This window comes from Taudactylus pleione, unplaced genomic scaffold (genome assembly GCF_031769625.1).
Source record: "Taudactylus pleione unplaced genomic scaffold, aTauple2 ptg000189l, whole genome shotgun sequence".
NCBI classification, from domain to species: Eukaryota; Metazoa; Chordata; class Amphibia; order Anura; family Myobatrachidae; genus Taudactylus; species Taudactylus pleione.
Genome location: NW_028284591.1, coordinates 4,497,047 through 4,515,960, shown reverse-complemented (window position 1 = coordinate 4,515,960; position 18,914 = coordinate 4,497,047). Strand labels below are relative to the sequence as shown.

General features: G+C 45.2%; 1 protein-coding gene across 1 annotated transcript in view; it reads right to left on the bottom strand.

Annotated features, from left to right (window-relative positions):
* The window catches only part of ZNF532 (zinc finger protein 532), a 39,388-nt gene that overhangs the window by 12,919 nt on the left and 7,555 nt on the right, over positions 1-18,914 (bottom strand). The window contains 5 exon segments of the mRNA XM_088476477.1: positions 4,066-4,178; positions 11,379-11,486; positions 11,488-11,667; positions 13,735-13,897; positions 18,166-18,342. Of these exon segments, the coding sequence (XP_088332603.1) occupies positions 4,066-4,178; positions 11,379-11,486; positions 11,488-11,667; positions 13,735-13,897; positions 18,166-18,342 (741 nt within the window).

Below are 18,914 nucleotides of genomic sequence, written 5' to 3'. Positions count from 1 at the left end.
AACCAAGGCCGTGCGCACCGCACGTATGAGCCATCATCTGTCGTCACAGCATCCTGATCTTGATGAGGTTGCAGCTAACGCTTCTGCGCCCGCACAGACGACTCGCCCTGTAACACCTCGGACAGCTGTTGTACTGAGGTAGACAGTGAATTAGCCCACGCAGGTTCATGGATGACCTGATGGGGCGACAACGGGAAACTCTGAGGCACGATTAACTGTTTAGGAAACCCCTGCATAGGGGTGCTATGAGACCCCCATCTGGGGAACCACAGGAACGCCTTACATAATCCATCAGAGTTACCATCACCCTCTGCCAATGGTACCTTACATACAGTACACTGAGGCGGAATGGGGAAATCGTGCTCACTGTCAGACATACTGAGTGTGTGACCCGGAGCTGTATGTGACCACCGCACTTCACAACAAGTTGTATACTGAGGTATAAATCCCCCTTGCAACATCGCACCGCAAGGGCTTGTTAGCAGAGAAGAAGAAAGGGATAGGGAAAATAGCTGACAGTATGTGAAAGTAACAGACAGCATCGCTAGCACAAAGTCACATACAATGCAGAATACTGAAAACCCTGCAGTATCTGCACTTCATCAACTAACCAGACCTCAGCCTGGTAGGAAACAGCGCTGCATACACTGACCTTGCACCAGAGGAGAGGTATGCAGGGGGACCCAGACCACGATGCCCGCGTTAACATCTTCCAGCAGCGCTTGCCACATGTATTAAAATGGCCAGCGAGGAGCAGAGGGAGCGCTGGTCCGGGGGCGGAGCGCATGCAGATGCCTAACCACCTTGTGGAGAGGCCATGTGCAGCGGGGGAGGCGTTGGCTGCTTAGCAGGGAAAGCGCGCTCCCCTGGCATGCATTTAACCCCTGGGACACTGGACATTTACTGTTTCTGTCCAGTCCTCAGTCCCAGGGGGTAGTGGAAAGCGCAGGGATCAGTAGCCTGGTTCCACACTGCAGCCAGTCCCCAGGGAGCCCCCTGCCTGGGGACTAAGGACTGTGCTATTCGGCTGGGACCCACCGCGGGACCTTGCCGCTTACCTGAACCCCCGTAAATCAGGCCACAGTCCGGGCAACCGGGGCCACCGCTAGCTGTGACCCCAGTCACCCACCAGCATCCCCGGATCAGTACCGGCGTTCTGGTACCAGCGGGGTGTAGGAGCGACGACATGGACGTCAGTACAGACTGTCCATGTTGTCTGCTCATTAGATGTGCAGCCACAGCTGCATTGAAGAACTTCAGGGGCCTGCAGACCCCCACTCTGTACGGCCAGGCACCGACGAAAACCGAGTGCCTGAGGCTTGGGGGCGGGATATAGGAGAGGGACCCCAGTGCATCCTGGGAAGATGGAGAAGTTTTTAACTCTGTGGTGCCTGGATGTCTGCCGCCATCGCCTATACCCCCAAGGTATCCTGTGGAACCCTATGGACCCTGATGTAGAAAAAGCATACGCAGGTATGGGTGATGTAGAGTTGCACGCATTACAGTTGCGACAAAAAGGGCGTAACTGGCCGTTCTCACGTAAGCAAAGTTCAGAGAGGGTGTTTCAACATGGGCGTTTCAGATGGATCTTTTGCACCAAGTATAGGCTGGTGCTAATAACGACTATTAAAATAAGCGTACGGGCAAGTATATGAATTTATTTTCATGTAGGCAATTCCAGAGCAACTACAAGCGATGAGTTCAACTCTGCATGAGTCCCAATATGTTTTATTAGCTTTTAATCAAATTTTTAATTATATATTATAAGTAGATAAGGTTCTAAGTGCAGAAAAACAAGCGTAATCCATTTTATAAGGTTAGCATTTTCCCCATACTTGTCTGACTGATTAGTCTGGATATTTCTGCAGCTCATTTAGTAATATTAGGTCCTTTACATTTAAACATCAGTTAATTTGCTTAACTGTATCCAGGTAAAATCAGTAGAAGCGTAAAGTTGGCCGCACACTCATGCTACATATCGCAGGCGATATAGGCCCGTATTCAATTAGTTTCGCACATGCAATACTTTTTCGCATGCAGGACTTTTCGCCTATATTGCGCCCCCCGCTATTTGCCATATTCAATTCCAAAAGACGCAAAAATGGAGACAGGCGAAAAGTGGTGTCAGAATCGGGGAAATCAGCCTGAACCCCCAAAAAAGATGCAGAAACATTGGGGATCAATGTAGTAGTGCCCGATTAGCCCTAATCAAACAGTTTGGGGTACTTAAGTTCCCACAATTGCCTCTAATTAGAGTCTTTGCACAAGTTATGAAGAATAACATAAAGCTGTATTTTTAGGAGAAAATAAGTAGTCCAGTCAAATTTGGGGTGCTTGAAAATGAGTGCAAGCATATTTAAAAGTTATAAACTGAAGTTATGAGACACATAAAAAACGCACCTTCAGCAAACACATGCAATCAAAAAAAATACCTCATCCATACTTGCAGACCCCCAAAAAGTCTATTTCGCTACTTTTTATGTTTGTACCCCCAATTTCACTTTTTTGCCCCCTTTTTCAAAGTGCTCTTTTGGGGTGTTCCTCACTTTTTTTTAGTTTTTTTTTATGCAGATCCTTTGGGGGGCTGTCCAAAGGGTACTGAGTGGTTTCCCCACCTTTGCACCCCAAAATAGCGATTTTGCACTTTTTTTCTCCAACCTATTCAGAGGCGAATCATTTTCGCCTACCACATTGCATGGCGATCTCGCGTACGCGAAAAGTATGTGCAATTGAATACGGAGATAAGTTTCCGCCTGGCGAAAAGTCGCAATTGGCGATACTTTTTTGCGGATTCCGCCTTTTCGAGGCTAATTGAATACGGGCCATAGCGGGGAATTGTCACAATATTGTACAATGTGCAACCTGAAAACGTCCATCGTGTAAAATAATGATCAGACCACCATCGGGCATGTTGGTAAATGAGAGAGACTTTTTGCTATCGGGCCTAACAATACTATACTGCAAAACTGTGTATCTAGCAAATAAAAGTATTGGGATTTTGTTCATATTTTGATCAAAACATTTAAGCTTGCTGCCTACTTTCAAGGTCCCCCAATTCTCTGCAAGTTCCCAAACTATCATATATTCCCAACACACCATTAAATTGCAGTTAAATGCAGTCGGGTACAGAGGGTAACATCCAGACAAGGGGTGGGATTGTACATTGCAGATTGCATGTGATACATCCCCGCCACTGATTGCATTTGATACATGCCCGCCACTGATTGCATGTTTAGTGACATTTATTAACACCATATGCGTGAATAAAAACACAAAGGACAGCTCAACCAATAACAGCTATCCTTTCAGGTGTGAGGACTTTACCCATATTGTACATGGTACCAGCTGCGTGGCGTTATTAATGCCATATATGTATACAAAACAACGCCAACAATACTGCAGGCTGCAAACTTCTATGTTTTAATCAAAATATGAACAAAATCCCAATGCTTTTATTTGCGGAATGGTATGCAATCCAAATAAATTCAGAACTGCCTCACACTTGTGTTAACCTGGCTTTATATCGAGCTAATAGGCCGTGGTCATCATTACTTACCAGCCAAAGGTGGCCGAATGTCATAGTCTTTGTTAATACTATTAATCAACGAGTTTTATCATACGCAACGAGTTTAAAAACTCGTTGTGTATGATAAATGGTGCTCCAGCCAATCACCTCCCAACTGTTATTTTTCAAACAGAAGTTGGGAGATGATTGGCTAGAACACCATTATCATACCCAACGAGTTTTAAAACTCGTTGCGTATGATAAAACTCGTTGATAAATGGGGCCCTTAATATTTCGCGGGGAAGATGTCACAAGCTATTAAAATCAAAATAGCGGCGCACGTAGGTAGAACACAATTCGACAGATCCATCCAGCCAGGCTGCAATACTGACATATAAATTGCACCTCATGTGCCAACATAACTGTGGTGGATGTTTTACAGAGCGGACACAAGGTCACACATGCACATGCAATATCCTGGAAGGGATTAGCTGTTCCCGTGTGGTCGCTACGGTAGGATTAGCCGATGAGTCACACTGAAGCCACCGGCTGACACTCACGTGCAGGTGTAGACCTTGCGGATGCCTTTGTGTTTGATGCGGTTGTGACGACACAGACTGTGCGATGAGGTGAAAGATTTGTCACACTGCCGACACGGGTGCTTCTTCATGTGCTGCAAGAGAGGTACAGACGTCACAGGGATTACAGCGTGAGCAGGACAAAGGCCGCACATTTCAGAAGAAACAAAAGCAGCTGTGTTATCCCATATAGGACTGCACGTAAGCCGTTGGGAGCTGGGCTAGTGGAAGTCATTGCAAATAGCAGGGCAACCCCTTTTTTAAATAACCAGAATGGTGAAAACATTGGCACGTATTTAGGGGGCTTGCCACCAGCAGGTAACTTTAATTTATCGGCTAGTACGTCTCCTCCTTCAACTTTAGCTACATACTGTACATGGATTTTTGGGAATCTGCATGATTTACCGCCGGACGCATGTCCGGTAGTTGGAATCCCGACACCAGCATCCCGGCAGCAGTGGAAATCCCGATCGTCCTCAGGTAAGTATTAGCTAACCTAATTCTACCACCTAACACTAACCCTCCCTTAGGGGTGCCTAACCCTAACCTTCCCCGCAGTACCTACCCCTAATCCCCCCTCTAAGTGCCTAAACCTAACCCCCCCTTCCCCGCTGCCTAAACCTAAGTACCCCAGGGAGGTGCCTAACCCTAACCTTCCCCCGGGGGTGCCTAACCCCCCTTCCCCTAGCCTAAACCTAACCTCCCGGGGGGGTGCCTAACCCTAAATCCTCCCGGGAACCCTAAAGCTAACCCTCCCCCCCTGCGGCTATCCGCGCTCGGCGTCCCTTCTATCGTGATGCCAGGCGTCAGGCTCCCAGCGTATGTCTAATTAACAGGTTTCGGCAAATCGATGCCTGTCTTTAGACCCTTTCCAGGATATGACAGTCGGGAAGCCGGCTGTCGGGATTAGGTCCGCCGGCTTCCCGACTGCATGCCGGATTTTTGATGCTAGTAGGTTCGAAAACCTGCCTCCATACCAGAGAATACCCACATTCACCTCCTACCAGTCACACTGGTGCACCCTCGCTACCGGCCCAATCACCTGGCGCTCCAAAGTCTCCGATGAGCAGCCCCCTCACTACCCCATTTTCATGGCAGCAAATACTATGGCTATTTGGTATGTCCCTGTCCAGTTTCCCCCCCCCCCCCCCCACATTGTCCGGCGCAGCGGAGCTTACAATCTACAACTGGAATGATAATAATAAATGAATAATGAACAATACAGCTCAGATGAAGTAGGTGACTACATTGGAAATGATAGCAGAACTTCTATCACATTTAAACCTCGCAGGGTGCAAATAAACGAAATATAGAGAATTGGCTTCTTTTCTCCAATGTAACACATGAAAGTAACAGGACTTCTACTCATTCCATTGTACAGTATGACCCTCTCTATCCACAGTGGAAGTTTTTATTTTATTTTACACGGCCCTCTTCCATTTCTAAGCCCTAGTAGGGGGTTCTCAAATATAGAATTGGCTACTTTACTTTAGCCTGGGCCCCAACGCAACTCATTATTTTTACCGGCCCAGCAAGATGTAGGTCACGGTCTACCTTCTTCCGACCAGCTTCTATTATACTTCTATGTACAACACCAACCGCCCTCCGGGAATCAGTCTGCTGTCCCGCGTCTTGTGGTTTCATTTAATAAAGAAGCTTCATGCAAACTGCCCGGCTCCCATTGAAGTCGATCGGCAGAACACTTGAAAGATAGCGGCAGAAAGTTTGCTTTGTTGCTAGTGGTGATCTCATGTTTCACCTCTCTCTCCCAGCGACGGTTAGATCTGCGCTGTCTTTTACTTTGCTTTTAGATGGTGAAAAACATATTTCATAAAAGATTAAGAAGCACTTTAGCAGAGTAGTTGTAATATCCCGAGCGGCGGCTGGAAACTCGCAGGGCAAACATGTAACGCCTTCAGCTTTTTTTCCCCCTTTAGTTTATTTCGGCTTGTTGGTTCCTTAACACCTCAGCTTCCAAATGGAATTTCCAGCAGCCTTTAGATTTAGGCTTCTCCAGATAAAGTAGCTATACTCTAGAATTCCTATTCAAATAATATGCAAGCTGGCCAGCCAGAGCCAGTACCATTATTATGATAAACAATTATTTATATAGAGCCAGCAAAGTTTGCAGCACTTTATAATTGGGAACAAACTCAGTAAGACTGATTATCATCAAACAGACAAAAATGTAACAGGATTGCAAGGCATATTTTTGAAAAGCACCAGAGTTCCGGAGGGTAAAAAACGTGTACACCCCCCTCCACTGTTTAAACCCGCAATCTGTGGCATTTTACAGCAGGGGATGGGGCAGTGATTATGCGATTCAATGCGAATTGCTTGATCAAACCAGAGATACTGTACACCTAGGGGTCTAAGTAACCCAGGCAAAGTAAAGCTGGGTACACAGTAGGTCGATGGGCCAGCCCGCCGACCTAACAATTGGTAAGTGCATACACACTTACCAATCGTTCAGCCGATGTATGCCTGCGCTGACATCACAACTGGGTGGGCATTTAAATTGCCTGCTCAGCTGAAGTGTCAATCACCGTTGGGCCCCTGCAGCAAGTGTTTGATATATCTATAGTGTTTTGCACTGCGAATACTTTAGAACTAGAGATGTGCAGTTCGGTTTTTGGCTCACATCTTTCCGCCAAGCTCGGATCTCTGACCGAGGCAAAACGTCATTTTTCACGGACATTTCGGCACAAATGTCGGAGAAAGATGACGTGCAGATGGGTCCACATATATCTAGCCTCCTGGCGTGTTAAACAACCCTTCTAGTCGCGCCATGCCGTGGCGTGACTCTGTGGCGCTGAGCGTCTTTTTGTGCATCTTTTTACCTTCAAATGTGTCTTATTCGCACAACGATGCAAATAGATAGCACAAGCAGCTTCTGCTGATTAAAATGATATGCAGCATGCCTATGTTCTCTCTGTGTGTGACTGCGGGTGTATCTGCATGCGAAATGCTACGTTACAGTGTCAGCGGCTGTAACACTAACGCAGCATTTCACATGCAGATACACCCGCAGTCACACACAGAGAGAACATAGGCATGCTGCATATCATTTTAATCAGCAGAAGCTGCTTGTGCTATCTATTCGCATCATTGTGCAAATAAGACGCATTTGAATGTAAAATGACGCACAAAAAACACGATCTGCGCTACCGAGCCACACTGAGCTTCCGCGTTGTGTGGCGTGACTTGTAGCGCATGGAGGATATATGGACAATAGAGATGTGCCCACATACAAGATGATGTTTTGCAACGATCATTCTGCCTCGTTCTGAGATCTGACCTTGGCAGTTTTGAGCAAAAACCGAAACGGTCATCTTTACTCAGAACCAGCTGTACGCAAATACGAGCGATGCGGAATAGTGCACATTTCAGTTCCATCTCCACTTGCGAATGAGAAGGAGCAGCTGGGCTGTAATGAGGCGTTCTAATGCAGGGTAAATACGTCTGTTTTCAGATGCATTTTTTGCACCAAGTATAGGCTGGTTCACATGCTCACTGAGGATGGCGAACGCCATCAACCCAAGCGTACGGATAGGGGCATGTGCACTGCAAGATATCCACAACTCCTTGTACCTACAAATAAAGGCATCTTTTTCCATGCAAGCAATACGGAAGCACTTGGAGCAGAGTTGCATTCAACACAGCACCGGGCCCTATGAAGACATGACATAAGTATGGGATACGTCTGCTGCCTGGAGAGATTAGCTAGATGTCTGCAGCAAGATTTGGGGGCACAACGGCTGTGGAGGAACAAAGGGCGGTTATGAAGGGGAAGGATTTATTGCAGACCTCTAACCTGTGCCTGTCTGCCCTATGTATTATCTACTTGGTCTATTTTTGAACATACTGTAGATAAATGTTGTGCAGGGTACAGGTTATATTAAATGTCCCTGACTGTATTTTTATAACCTGTAGATGGCGCAGTTTCAATTTCTGTGGATGAAAAGTTTTAACGTGAATAAAACCTGCTACATGCCAGAAACCTACAAACCTACTAAGGTGGAAGGGACAAAAACTCCTAAATTGTGACCATCACACTAGGAGACTTTTTTTTTTTTTGGCAGACAATTGTGCAAAATATTCACTTGTTTTGTGTGCAAATATAATTCCAATCTTAGGCCATCTATGACCATTTGCTATATATACGCTTTAGTAGTTAGCGGTCCGGCCTTAGGGTTTGGCCCCTGAGCATCATGACCTTGACGACAACAGTTACATAAAAATCTAGTTTGTGACACCGCAGACGCTTCACCATAAACCCGGGCAATCACAGAGGACACAGCGGTCACAAATATGCATATCACACATACAGTCTTCTAGAGGGTGCACATGGTTACAGATAAGACAGGGATTATATTGTAACAATAAATGCAAACCCTAGCAAAATCACTAACACACAAAAAAAAACACGGAAGTTGCCTTTCCTCCAATATGGTTGAATAAATCTATTTTTTTTTGCAATTAATTGCAGTGTTAAATTATGTTACAATCTTATACATTTAACATGAATTATGATGAGCTTTCTCCTTTAACTAAAAAAAGATCCCCTACAGCTGTTTCCACTTTATTTTGTAACGCTGAACATTATGCGAATGGACACTGCCTACGAGGACAGGAGCCCTGTGTGCTATGAACAAGGCAGCTCTTCATTTTGTTTTCTATTTAATATATTCACGGTGGGGACATGATTGAGCAGACAGCGAGAGCTCTTTATACGTGTGGAAGGAATACTGTCACCACGCGAAGTACTGTTTAGTTTATGTTTTTCTTACCTAATGGACACAATGACAATATTGCACTTTACACAGCAGTAAGCGAGGCACTATAAATTGGACTACACAGCCCATCTGAAGCACCACTATAACCCTTGTCGACTTTTCAGAGAGACTGGTGCAACTCCTGTATTTCAGTACGTTTCGGCTGCTGAGAAATAAATATTTGGAGCGTTTGTGTATTTTATTTGCTACAAAATGTTGCTTTACTGCCTGATAACATTTTCCAGTTTGTGCGCAAAAGACAGACATGTCTATGTAGCTGTATCAAAGCACGGTCTTCTTTTATCCATTAGTTGAGAGCACTCCATATAGTGCTAGATTGTGTAGAAACATTTACTGTGCCAGGATAAAGCAGTCCCCAATCACTGATTAATTTGAATTAGCAGCCCACTGGTGGGCTTGTGAGAGAACATCTGGGGGGCAGAGGTAACATAAAAGAATAGTTTGGGGCAGAAGTTAAAGCGAGACAAAAGCTAGTGGGCAGGAAGCATGTGAGAAAAGCTGATGGGCAGAGGAGCATATAAAGGAAAATTTGATGGGCATTGAGCATGTGATGGAAAAGCTAGTGGGCAGCAGGTAAGTGGAAGAAGCTAGTGAGCAGAGGGGAATGGGAGACACAATTTGGTGGGGCAGAGAGGCAGGAGAGACAAATGCTGGTGGGCAGTGGAGGGGTTATATGTCAGAGACTCCGGGTTTATAATTTCAGTGTTGACATTGGCATAAAGTTTGAGGAGGAGTGGGGGTGGTATTTGCATAATGGGACAAAAACAAGGACTCGAAAAAGTAAAAAAAGAAAAAAAAAAAGTTTCTTTTATCAGTCCAACATTCAAAAATTACCTCCTAGAACCCGTCATTTGCCCTATGGCAGCAGTGGGAAAGTGCAATCAGTGCAGAAACGCGTCAGGTTACACCTATGATACTGCTTTGCCGAACAGTTTCAGCAGCATTTTATCCTCCAGCTTTAGCAGTGGCGTAACTTGTGGGTGGTGGACCCAGGTGCAAAAATATGCTTTGGGCCCTTCTAGGCCCCACCCTGAGTTCATAATATCCCACACGGTAATGCGCCACGTGACTTTCAAACATTCCAGACAGCATCCCAGTGTCTAATAATAATAATAATATGTGCCCCTTTTATTCAAATAATAATCTGTGCCTCCTTTAAACTCATCAGTGTCTGATGTCAGCAGCACTTCCTGGAGGCTCCGCAGATGGGTCTGTTAGTAGAGGGAGAGGGGGCAAGGCAGAGGGTGACAGGGAGGAGCCATACTGACAATACAGTTGGCATCATTCACTCGTGCATTCCACCGGATACAGTCACCGATGCCAGTGAGTTTGCAGTCCGGACAGCGGCGGATAGACTGATCAGAGGACTCAGAAGAGGCCCTCTCCTCCAGTCCGCGGCACTCACAAGATCACCTCCCCGAGTCCTCAGCAGGCAGAACATGCACAGCAGCCCAGCCCTTCCCAGATTGCTGTCAGTCCGACCAAGACAATCCCGGACAGGTGGTAGCCAGCGAAAGTCGTTTCCATCAGTGTGATCAGATCAGCGACAGGGACCCTTTAACTCCCTAAGGGAGGAGGCTTTACCTGACCTTCACAGACTATTGCTTCTACACCTCTTTTCATATCATCATAAATCTTTCCCCTGGGAAACTTCATTTTACACTGTGCTGCTGCTCAGAGGCGGCACTTATAAGCCGACATGCTTTGTGCACCACGTAACCCGCATACTCTCTGAGGTTACAGAAAGGAACTGTAGTGCATTTGTATAAGCCTAATCAGCTATAAATGGGTTTTTCCTTTTGTCAGCATTGGATTTATTTCATATGTCATATTGGGCGGGATGTACTAAAGGGTGAAATGCTTTTTCGGAGTTTGGCCCCAACCCCCCCCCCCAGGAGAAAGCCAGTTGGATCCCCCCAGCACCCCCCAAAGCATGCGCAGAAAAACGCCAGTCGCTTCTGGGTCATAAACCCGGAAATTCCTCTATCGCAAAGGACAGCTCTTTTCGGGAGAGCTGTCCTTTGCGATTTTCTAGGTACATACCGGCGATATTATGCGATGCTTAGTACATCCTGTCCTTGTTGCTGTTTAAATAAATTTTTGTCGAAAAACCTTGCACCAGCCCTGTAGGTAGAGATTAAATTTGAGGTGGATGGAAACCAACATTTCATAATGAAAATACGTGAATAGGTTACATTTTTAGACATGGAAAATCTATCAAATATATATGACGGCTAGATTTACCCCACAGACATGTACGGCAAATCGAACAATATGTGCCAAAATTGTGGCTAGAAAAGCCAATATCAGCTATTGGGGATTTATACATTTTGAAATCAGTCTTTATCAACTTGTGACCTCAAGCCACAACAGAACCAATAGTCCCCAGCATGTTCAGCAACATAAAATTCGGAGGAGTAAGCAAAGACCACGCTGAATGAGACACAATATGTGCATGATAGTATGTTTAGGATATCTGGCCTTGAATAAAAGAGAAACTTACTTTCCGTGCTCCTTTCTCATGTGCGTTATATACAAATCTCTCTGGTTGAAGAGCTGATCACACTCCCAGCAGGTCCATCCTGGCTTTGAGCTTCTTCCTGACCACCCGACTTGTAATCTTCTCGGGAGGGTCCTCTGCTTTCTCCGGTTTCTTGGTCCCATTGACGTGCTTTGCTTCCTCCTTGGTGGGGCTGGTGGAGTTTTGGGTGGTGGGCTTGGTGCTCAGGGGTAAATTGGTACCAAGTTTAGGAGGACCCTCAATGGTCTTCAGTGTCCCGTGCATAGACTGCAAAGCAAACAGAGTTTCTGGAAGGTTAGTAGTCACACAGATAGGATATGGTTTCTTATAATGACAGTTTAGATGTTGATATATTCGGACTATTCATAATTACGCTGGTGGGAGCTGATAACTGACATATTTTTAGAAGCCCCTTTAACTATGCAATTAGGCATTTCATACTTTTTTCTTATAAACTATCCCAATGTCAAACTGTATTGTGGCTTATAAACCATATTTTATTATTCTTATTGTTACTATTAAAGGGACCCAGACTATACCAGATCACCTTGGTCTGCCCGCTGCTTCGCCCCATTCAGCCCCTGCTCTGTCCTATTACTGCTATCCACTGCCCGTCCTTCTCTGCCCATTGCTCTACCCTTTACCACCTCGCCCCATGCTCCACATTACCTCCTCTCTTTATGTTAACTGCCTCACCCCTCTCTCTCCGCTGCTGCACCCCCACTCTGTCCTGCCACCTCTCCCTCACCCATTCCCATGAGACCCATTAATGTGATTGTTATATAAAGCAGTGTTTCCCAACATCGGTCCTCAAGGCACACTGATAGTCCAGGTTTTAGTGATATCCATGCTTAAAGACAGATGGTTAAATCAAAATAACTGAGGTACTAATTAAAACACCTGTGCTCAAGTATGGCTATCCTTAAAACCTGGACTATTAGTGTGCCTTGAGGAACCCGATATAAAACAATATCTTTTATATTAGCAGCGCGACAAGGTTTCCATAACACTAAATGATGGCAATACAATAAGTTACATAAGTACAAGCTAATTCAAACAAGTTTAATTTATAAACCAATAATAATGAAACTATGGATTATGACTTTCAAGGAGGAAGTCTACCTTTCATATAAGCATTTGGCCAGAAGGGGCACGTTTTCGCTAGTCTGTGAATAAAGGGAAATGACCTAAGCAGTATGTGGAACTGGAAACTTATGTATATATTTATAAAAAAAATAAATAAATTTGCAAGTGTCAGATAACATCCGCCTACACTCTTCACAACCGCCTACACTCTTCACATCCGCCTTACACTCTTCACATCCGCCTTACACTCTTCACATCCGCCTTACACTCTTCACATCCGCCTTACACTCTTCACAACCGCCTACACTCTTCACAACTGCCTTACACTCTTCACATCCGCCTTACACTCTTCACATCCGCCTTACACTCTTCACATCCGCCTTACACTCTTCACAACCGCCTTACACTCTTCACAACCGCCTACACTCTTCACAACCGCCTACACTCTTCACAACCGCCTACACTCTTCACAACCGCCTACACTCTTCACAACCGCCTACACTCTTCACAACCGCCTACACTCTTCACATCCGCCTACACTCTTCACATCCGCCTACACTCTTCACAACCGCCTACACTCTTCACAACCGCCTACACTCTTCACAACCGCCTACACTCTTCACAACCGCCTACACTCTTCACAACCGCCTACACTCTTCACAACTGCCTACACTCTTCACAACTGCCTACACTCTTCACATCCGCCTTACACTCTTCACAACCGCCTTACACTCTTCACAACCGCCTACACTCTTCACAACCGCCTACACTCTTCACAACCGCCTACACTCTTCACAACCGCCTACACTCTTCACAACCGCCTACACTCTTCACATCCGCCTTACACTCTTCACATCCGCCTTACACTCTTCACATCCGCCTACACTCTTCACAACCGCCTACACTCTTCACAACCGCCTACACTCTTCACAACCGCCTACACTCTTCACATCCGCCTTACACTCTTCACATCCGCCTTACACTCTTCACAACCGCCTACACTCTTCACAACCGCCTACACTCTTCACATCCGCCTACACTCTTCACATCCGCCTACACTCTTCACATCCACCTACACTCTTCACATCCGCCTTACACTCTTCACATCCGCCTACACTCTTCACATCCGCCTACACTCTTCACATCCGCCTACACTCTTCACATCCGCCTACACTCTTCGTCGAATATATATTTTACAAAAACTCATAAAATGTTTTTGTCCCTGTCGTACAAAGTTCCTCCTCTTACCTTGATGTGGTCCATCATTAATTGTTTCTGTGCATACAAGAGCGAACAGTCCGGACACTTGAATACGGACACTTTCTGGTGCTCGAGGTGGTGGTCGAAGTGTCGATAAAGCAGGGGCTGCATGGTAAACACGGTGTCACACATCGAGCATTTGTAGATAATTCTGAAAGAGAGAGGGGAGACACTTTGGCTATTTGAAGGCATCAACTGCCACTGCCATTTCAGAGCCCCAATATGGATTATACCAGGGTTTCTCAACTGCAGTCCTCGCACAACTCCTACAGCGCATGTTTTCTAGATGTCTGGCTGTGGAAACAGATAAGATAATCTCTGACCAAGCCAAGCAGAGAGAAGGTCGGAAAGCCTTGAAATCCTGCAGAAACTATTCATCTTGTAACACTGCCGTTCTCAGGAAGTTAACGCAACACAGCTGCACATAATGAACGAAAATTCTTTTGACATTTTTGTAGACTCAGACTGGAAGCCCAAGGCGGACATCCATTTACTGTGTGCGTGTGGGAGCCGGTAAGCCAGATCACGTATGCATTGATGCACAGTCTTTACTTAATAAAAAAGGATATTTCTATAGAAAAATCATCTCTCTAAAAAAAAAAAAATAATAGTCCCCTAAGTAATCTGAGCATGAATAAATAAATCCTGAAAACGAACTATTGGGGATGCGTGAGCACTTGGAGATAGGAACAAACTGTATTATACAATGAGCACTGTGTGAAAAACAAAAACGGTAGTGAGGGCTGCCAACTGTGCTGCATTTTCGGGGAGTATACGAAAGGAAAGCCTACATACTAATGCAAGTGTAACCTGATCTCTGAGACTGAGCCAATCAGTCGCAAAGCTCCTTAGTGGTCATGTGATGTATGAGGACAGAAGGGGGGGGGGGGGAGGGAAGTTATGCTATGAATGTGCACACTGAGAAGAGTGCTATTGCAAAGCCTATCTGCTGACTACATCTTATGTAGTGTGTCTGTGGTTGGTGATTGCATGACACTGGGCAAATGTTAAATTGTAAATAGCACCTCCAATGAAAAAAAAACTAAGGAAACAGAGGAAACTTGTGTGGCAAATGTAATAGCCTGCAGGAGCCACAAGTTTTCAAAGCTATACAGGGGTATTCAATATGGGAGCGAAAACATCGTTTTTGAATTAATATCGGAGGTATGAGGTCATTATCGCAGGTTTTACTTTTACACCGTATTCAATTTCAAAGACTTATCGCAGTTTTGAAAAGTCTTCGATAAAAAAACGGGGATAACTTTTCACCATTGAATAGGTGTCGAAAAAAAGTGCAGAATTGGGGTTTAGGGGTGCAGGCTTAAAAAAAATAGCCTGCACCCCTGGGAATGAAATTTAAAAAAGAACTGTGTCAAAAAAAGTTTAAAAAAAAAATTAATTTAAAAATTGGGGTGAAAAAAAAAAATGGGAAAAAAGTGTTAAACAATAGGGAAATAGGTTCAGGGCTATTCTGCAAGTATGCTGCAGATGTTTTCCAGAATAGAATTATAGCGGCAGATGTACAAATGCAGAATTTTTAAAAAATTACTTTAGGGACATCAAAATATGCTAGTACCCATTTTCATGTACCCCAAATTTGATGGGACCACTTTAAAAAACGAAAAAAATAACCTAAGTGCTCTTCTGCATCACTTCTTCAATGTCGGGAAAAAAACACCTGCTGCGGCTATTTAAATCCCCGACTTTCAATTAAAGGCTAAAACGGGGGTACCCATAGTGTTCTTCCCCGGTGCCATATCCCTGCTCCAGTTTCTCCAGTACAACCAGGGCAGTCCATAGTGGTGACAGTGGGGACAAATGTTGGCGGGCTCGCCAGGTTAGGTGTCATCCTCATTAAACGAACAGCCGAGCCAAAAGCAGATTGCACAAGACGTCAACTGTCCTACCAGGTGAATCATTCTCTTTTTATACCTGTCCAGGACAATGTGTTTCATCATCAGTTCAACATAAGAGGGTACAGTATGTACTACTGGTTGCAAAAGAAAACTCAGCTTGCTCCCAGTTTTTTTAAAGCCAGGAAAAAATAAAATATAAAAAAATAAGATCATTCCTCTTCTAAACCTAATCCTAATAAACAGTTGACATTCTGTTACAAGCGGCACCAGATACCGGTAATCAAACAGTTAATAATTCTGGCAAAACCTCGATTCAAAGCTTGTTTTCTACTTCTGTGGAAAGCAATATGACGTACTTTAGTCCTCAGTGTCTTTACAAAGTGAGCAATATGATTTTTTTTTCCCCCTAATTAAATCTGCTCTTGTTTCTTCCAGCCCTGAGCATTTTATATATAATTATTTTTTTAAAAGTTGTACATTATTTTTTTTTTTTTATAAAGTAGGGAAAGAATGAATGATGAATGAGCTTTCCCCAATCGTTCATTCGTCCGGGGGTGTCTCCGGCTGAAAGAGCAAAACGATAACAATTCTTCCTGAACAATGAGGAACACACAGAGATGACGAAGCCTGGAGTAAATGCCATAGGTTGTGCCGGATTTAATTGGATGGCACTATGACCTCAAGGACTTAGCTGATAAGGGACGGTACTAAAACAAGAGACTGACACACTGGAGCCAACTACCAACATAATCTCCGTTTTCTGTCTTCAGATACAAACAGATAATTAAACTTCACTTGGACCCCTGTTGATCTAGAAGTGACGCGGGTTCTTCTGCAAAAGCCGACCTCCAATTTTTAAGAGAGACCTTTCTGTGCCAGTGTATTGGAATAGAAAAGTTTTATTTTACGGACAATATATAGAATAAAAAACACTTTCCACCATTCTGGGCCGGATTCAGTAATGGATTCAATGCCGAAGTTTGCCCAGCTGAGGGATTATTTGTGCATGCGCGAATAGACCGGAAAACCCCTACGACATAAGCGTTTCCCTGAATGTACGCAGAAACGCGCTGCACAGACGCTCTGGGCGCTGACTGGGAGGGAGCCTGAAGTGTACGCTCAAAAAGGGCGTCTCGTGGGCGTGTCAGTGAGAGCATCTGCGTTCTCAGGCGCAGAGCTGCAGCCACAGAGGCCATGTTTAAAGGGAGACACTGTGCATACGCCAATGATTGAGCGTTCAGGACCACCGGCGGAGTTGCCTCGTACGGAACGTGTACATCTCAGGTGCTTGCAGAGTGCGACGTACGCAAGTATACAAGGGGAGTGCTGAAGCTAGAATTTGCATATTATCGCTGCTGCGACACCGCAAACACCCAGTCACGGCTGCAATAGTGAGCGCCTCTAAATCAGCACCTCTATCTATAGTTACTTTCAAACAATAAGTGCAACACCAGAAATAGTCCAGTTTTCCCATATATAAAAATAAACAATAGTTTACCCTCAGTCTGACTCTGTTGTATTCAGAGTAGTGGAAAATGTATATTTGACTGCGCTTCCTGAATATATAGCTCTATATCTCTGCAGCCCTTTTCCTAGGTACAGCGAGGTCCCTACTCCAAAAATTGAAGCAGAACTTTATGGATAATAGGAAATATTGGCGCTTTAAGATAAACACGGAATGGGATTGAAATGCCGGCAGCTGCTGCCCGACAGGTTCAAGATCACTACAGAGGCAGGTAAGTACCTATCCACCCCTCCCCCCCCCCCCCCCAACCCTCACCTCCCCCCTAGTGCCTAACCTACCACCGGGGGTGCCTAAACCTAACACCCCTAAACCTAACCCTCCCGGGGAAGTGCCTACCCCTAACCCCCACTAGACTCTCTAATCCTAACCATCCACCCCCCACCCCCCTGCGGCTAACGCTACGGGTGCCCCGGACTTACCTTCGCTCGGGATGTCGTCCTCGGCATCGGGATTATGATAGGCGTCGATAATTCGACGCCTATCATAACACCCTAGTTAGCATTCCGCTGTCGGGATTGAGACTGGTGGCCGACTACATTCCAATAAACACTATATAAGGTGGGGTTCTATAAACAGTAGCTGTATAAACAGCAGTTTAGTACGCTAGAAACTGCGGTCCGAGCAAAACATGTGAATAAAAAGATATTATTTTAAGAATAAAACCTTTTCACTGTGTGGCAGAATTCCCACAGTGCATGTGACAGTTTTAGAAACAATGTAACTGGTGCATATTTACAACTTCCACACTATTTCCTATTATCCATAAAATGATGTATTCAGAGTTTGGCTTTTGTTTCCAAAATAAACAAACAACTGTGGCTGATGATATAAAGACCTGGATGAAACTCACTGATGGACTCCGAAAGATTGAAATGTGTTAACTCATAGTTTCAAGTGGGCATGTACGACCCCGATATAATAAAGTAATATCTAGGTGGGAAACCCCTTTACTGCGCCATGTCTACAAATGGGGCAACATGTGCAAACAAAATAAAAACGAAACAAAAAACAAACATCCCAAAGATGCAGTATACATACTTGGGTTCTCCTATCTTCACCCCTGGGTGCTGAGTGTATGCGTGAGAGTGGGTGCTGGGTGCCGATTTAAATGCCATAGGACAGATGGGACATTTGTAGAAGACTTCACAATGGGATCCTTGGATGTGGCACTTTAACGCCGCCATTTCTGAATAGACCACGTTGCAATGCATACACCTGTAAAGATGAAACATAGAAGTAATTAGAGTCACCACTGCACTTCCATCAGGTACGGGCTTCCCTTTATAAAGATTTTTTTTCTTTACATAACGTTTAAAATTTGTCTGGTTATTTCTCAGTAGGATGGATCCTGTGAGGCCAGTGCTGGGTTCTTATCATGAAAGAGAGAGGGAGAGGGAGGGAGAGAGAGGAAAGAGAGAGAGAGAGAGGAAAGATAGAGAGGGGAAGAGAGAGAGAGAGAGAGAGAGGGAGGGAGAGAGAGGAAGGAGAGAGAGAGAGAGAGAGGAAAGATAGAGAGAGAGAAGGAGAGAGAGAGAGGGGGAGGAGAGAGAGAGGGGGGGAGGAGAGAGAGAGAGGGGGAGGAGAGAGAGAGGGGGGGGGGGGGAGAGAGAGGGGGGAGGAGAGAGAGAGGGGGGAGGAGAGAGAGAGGGGGGAGGAGAGAGAGAGGGGGGAGGAGAGAGAGAGGGGGGAGGAGAGAGAGAGGAAGAGAGAGAGAGAGGAAGAGAGAGAGAGAGGAAGAGAGAGAGAGAGGAAGAGAGAGAGGAAGAGAGAGAGAGAGAGAGAGAGAG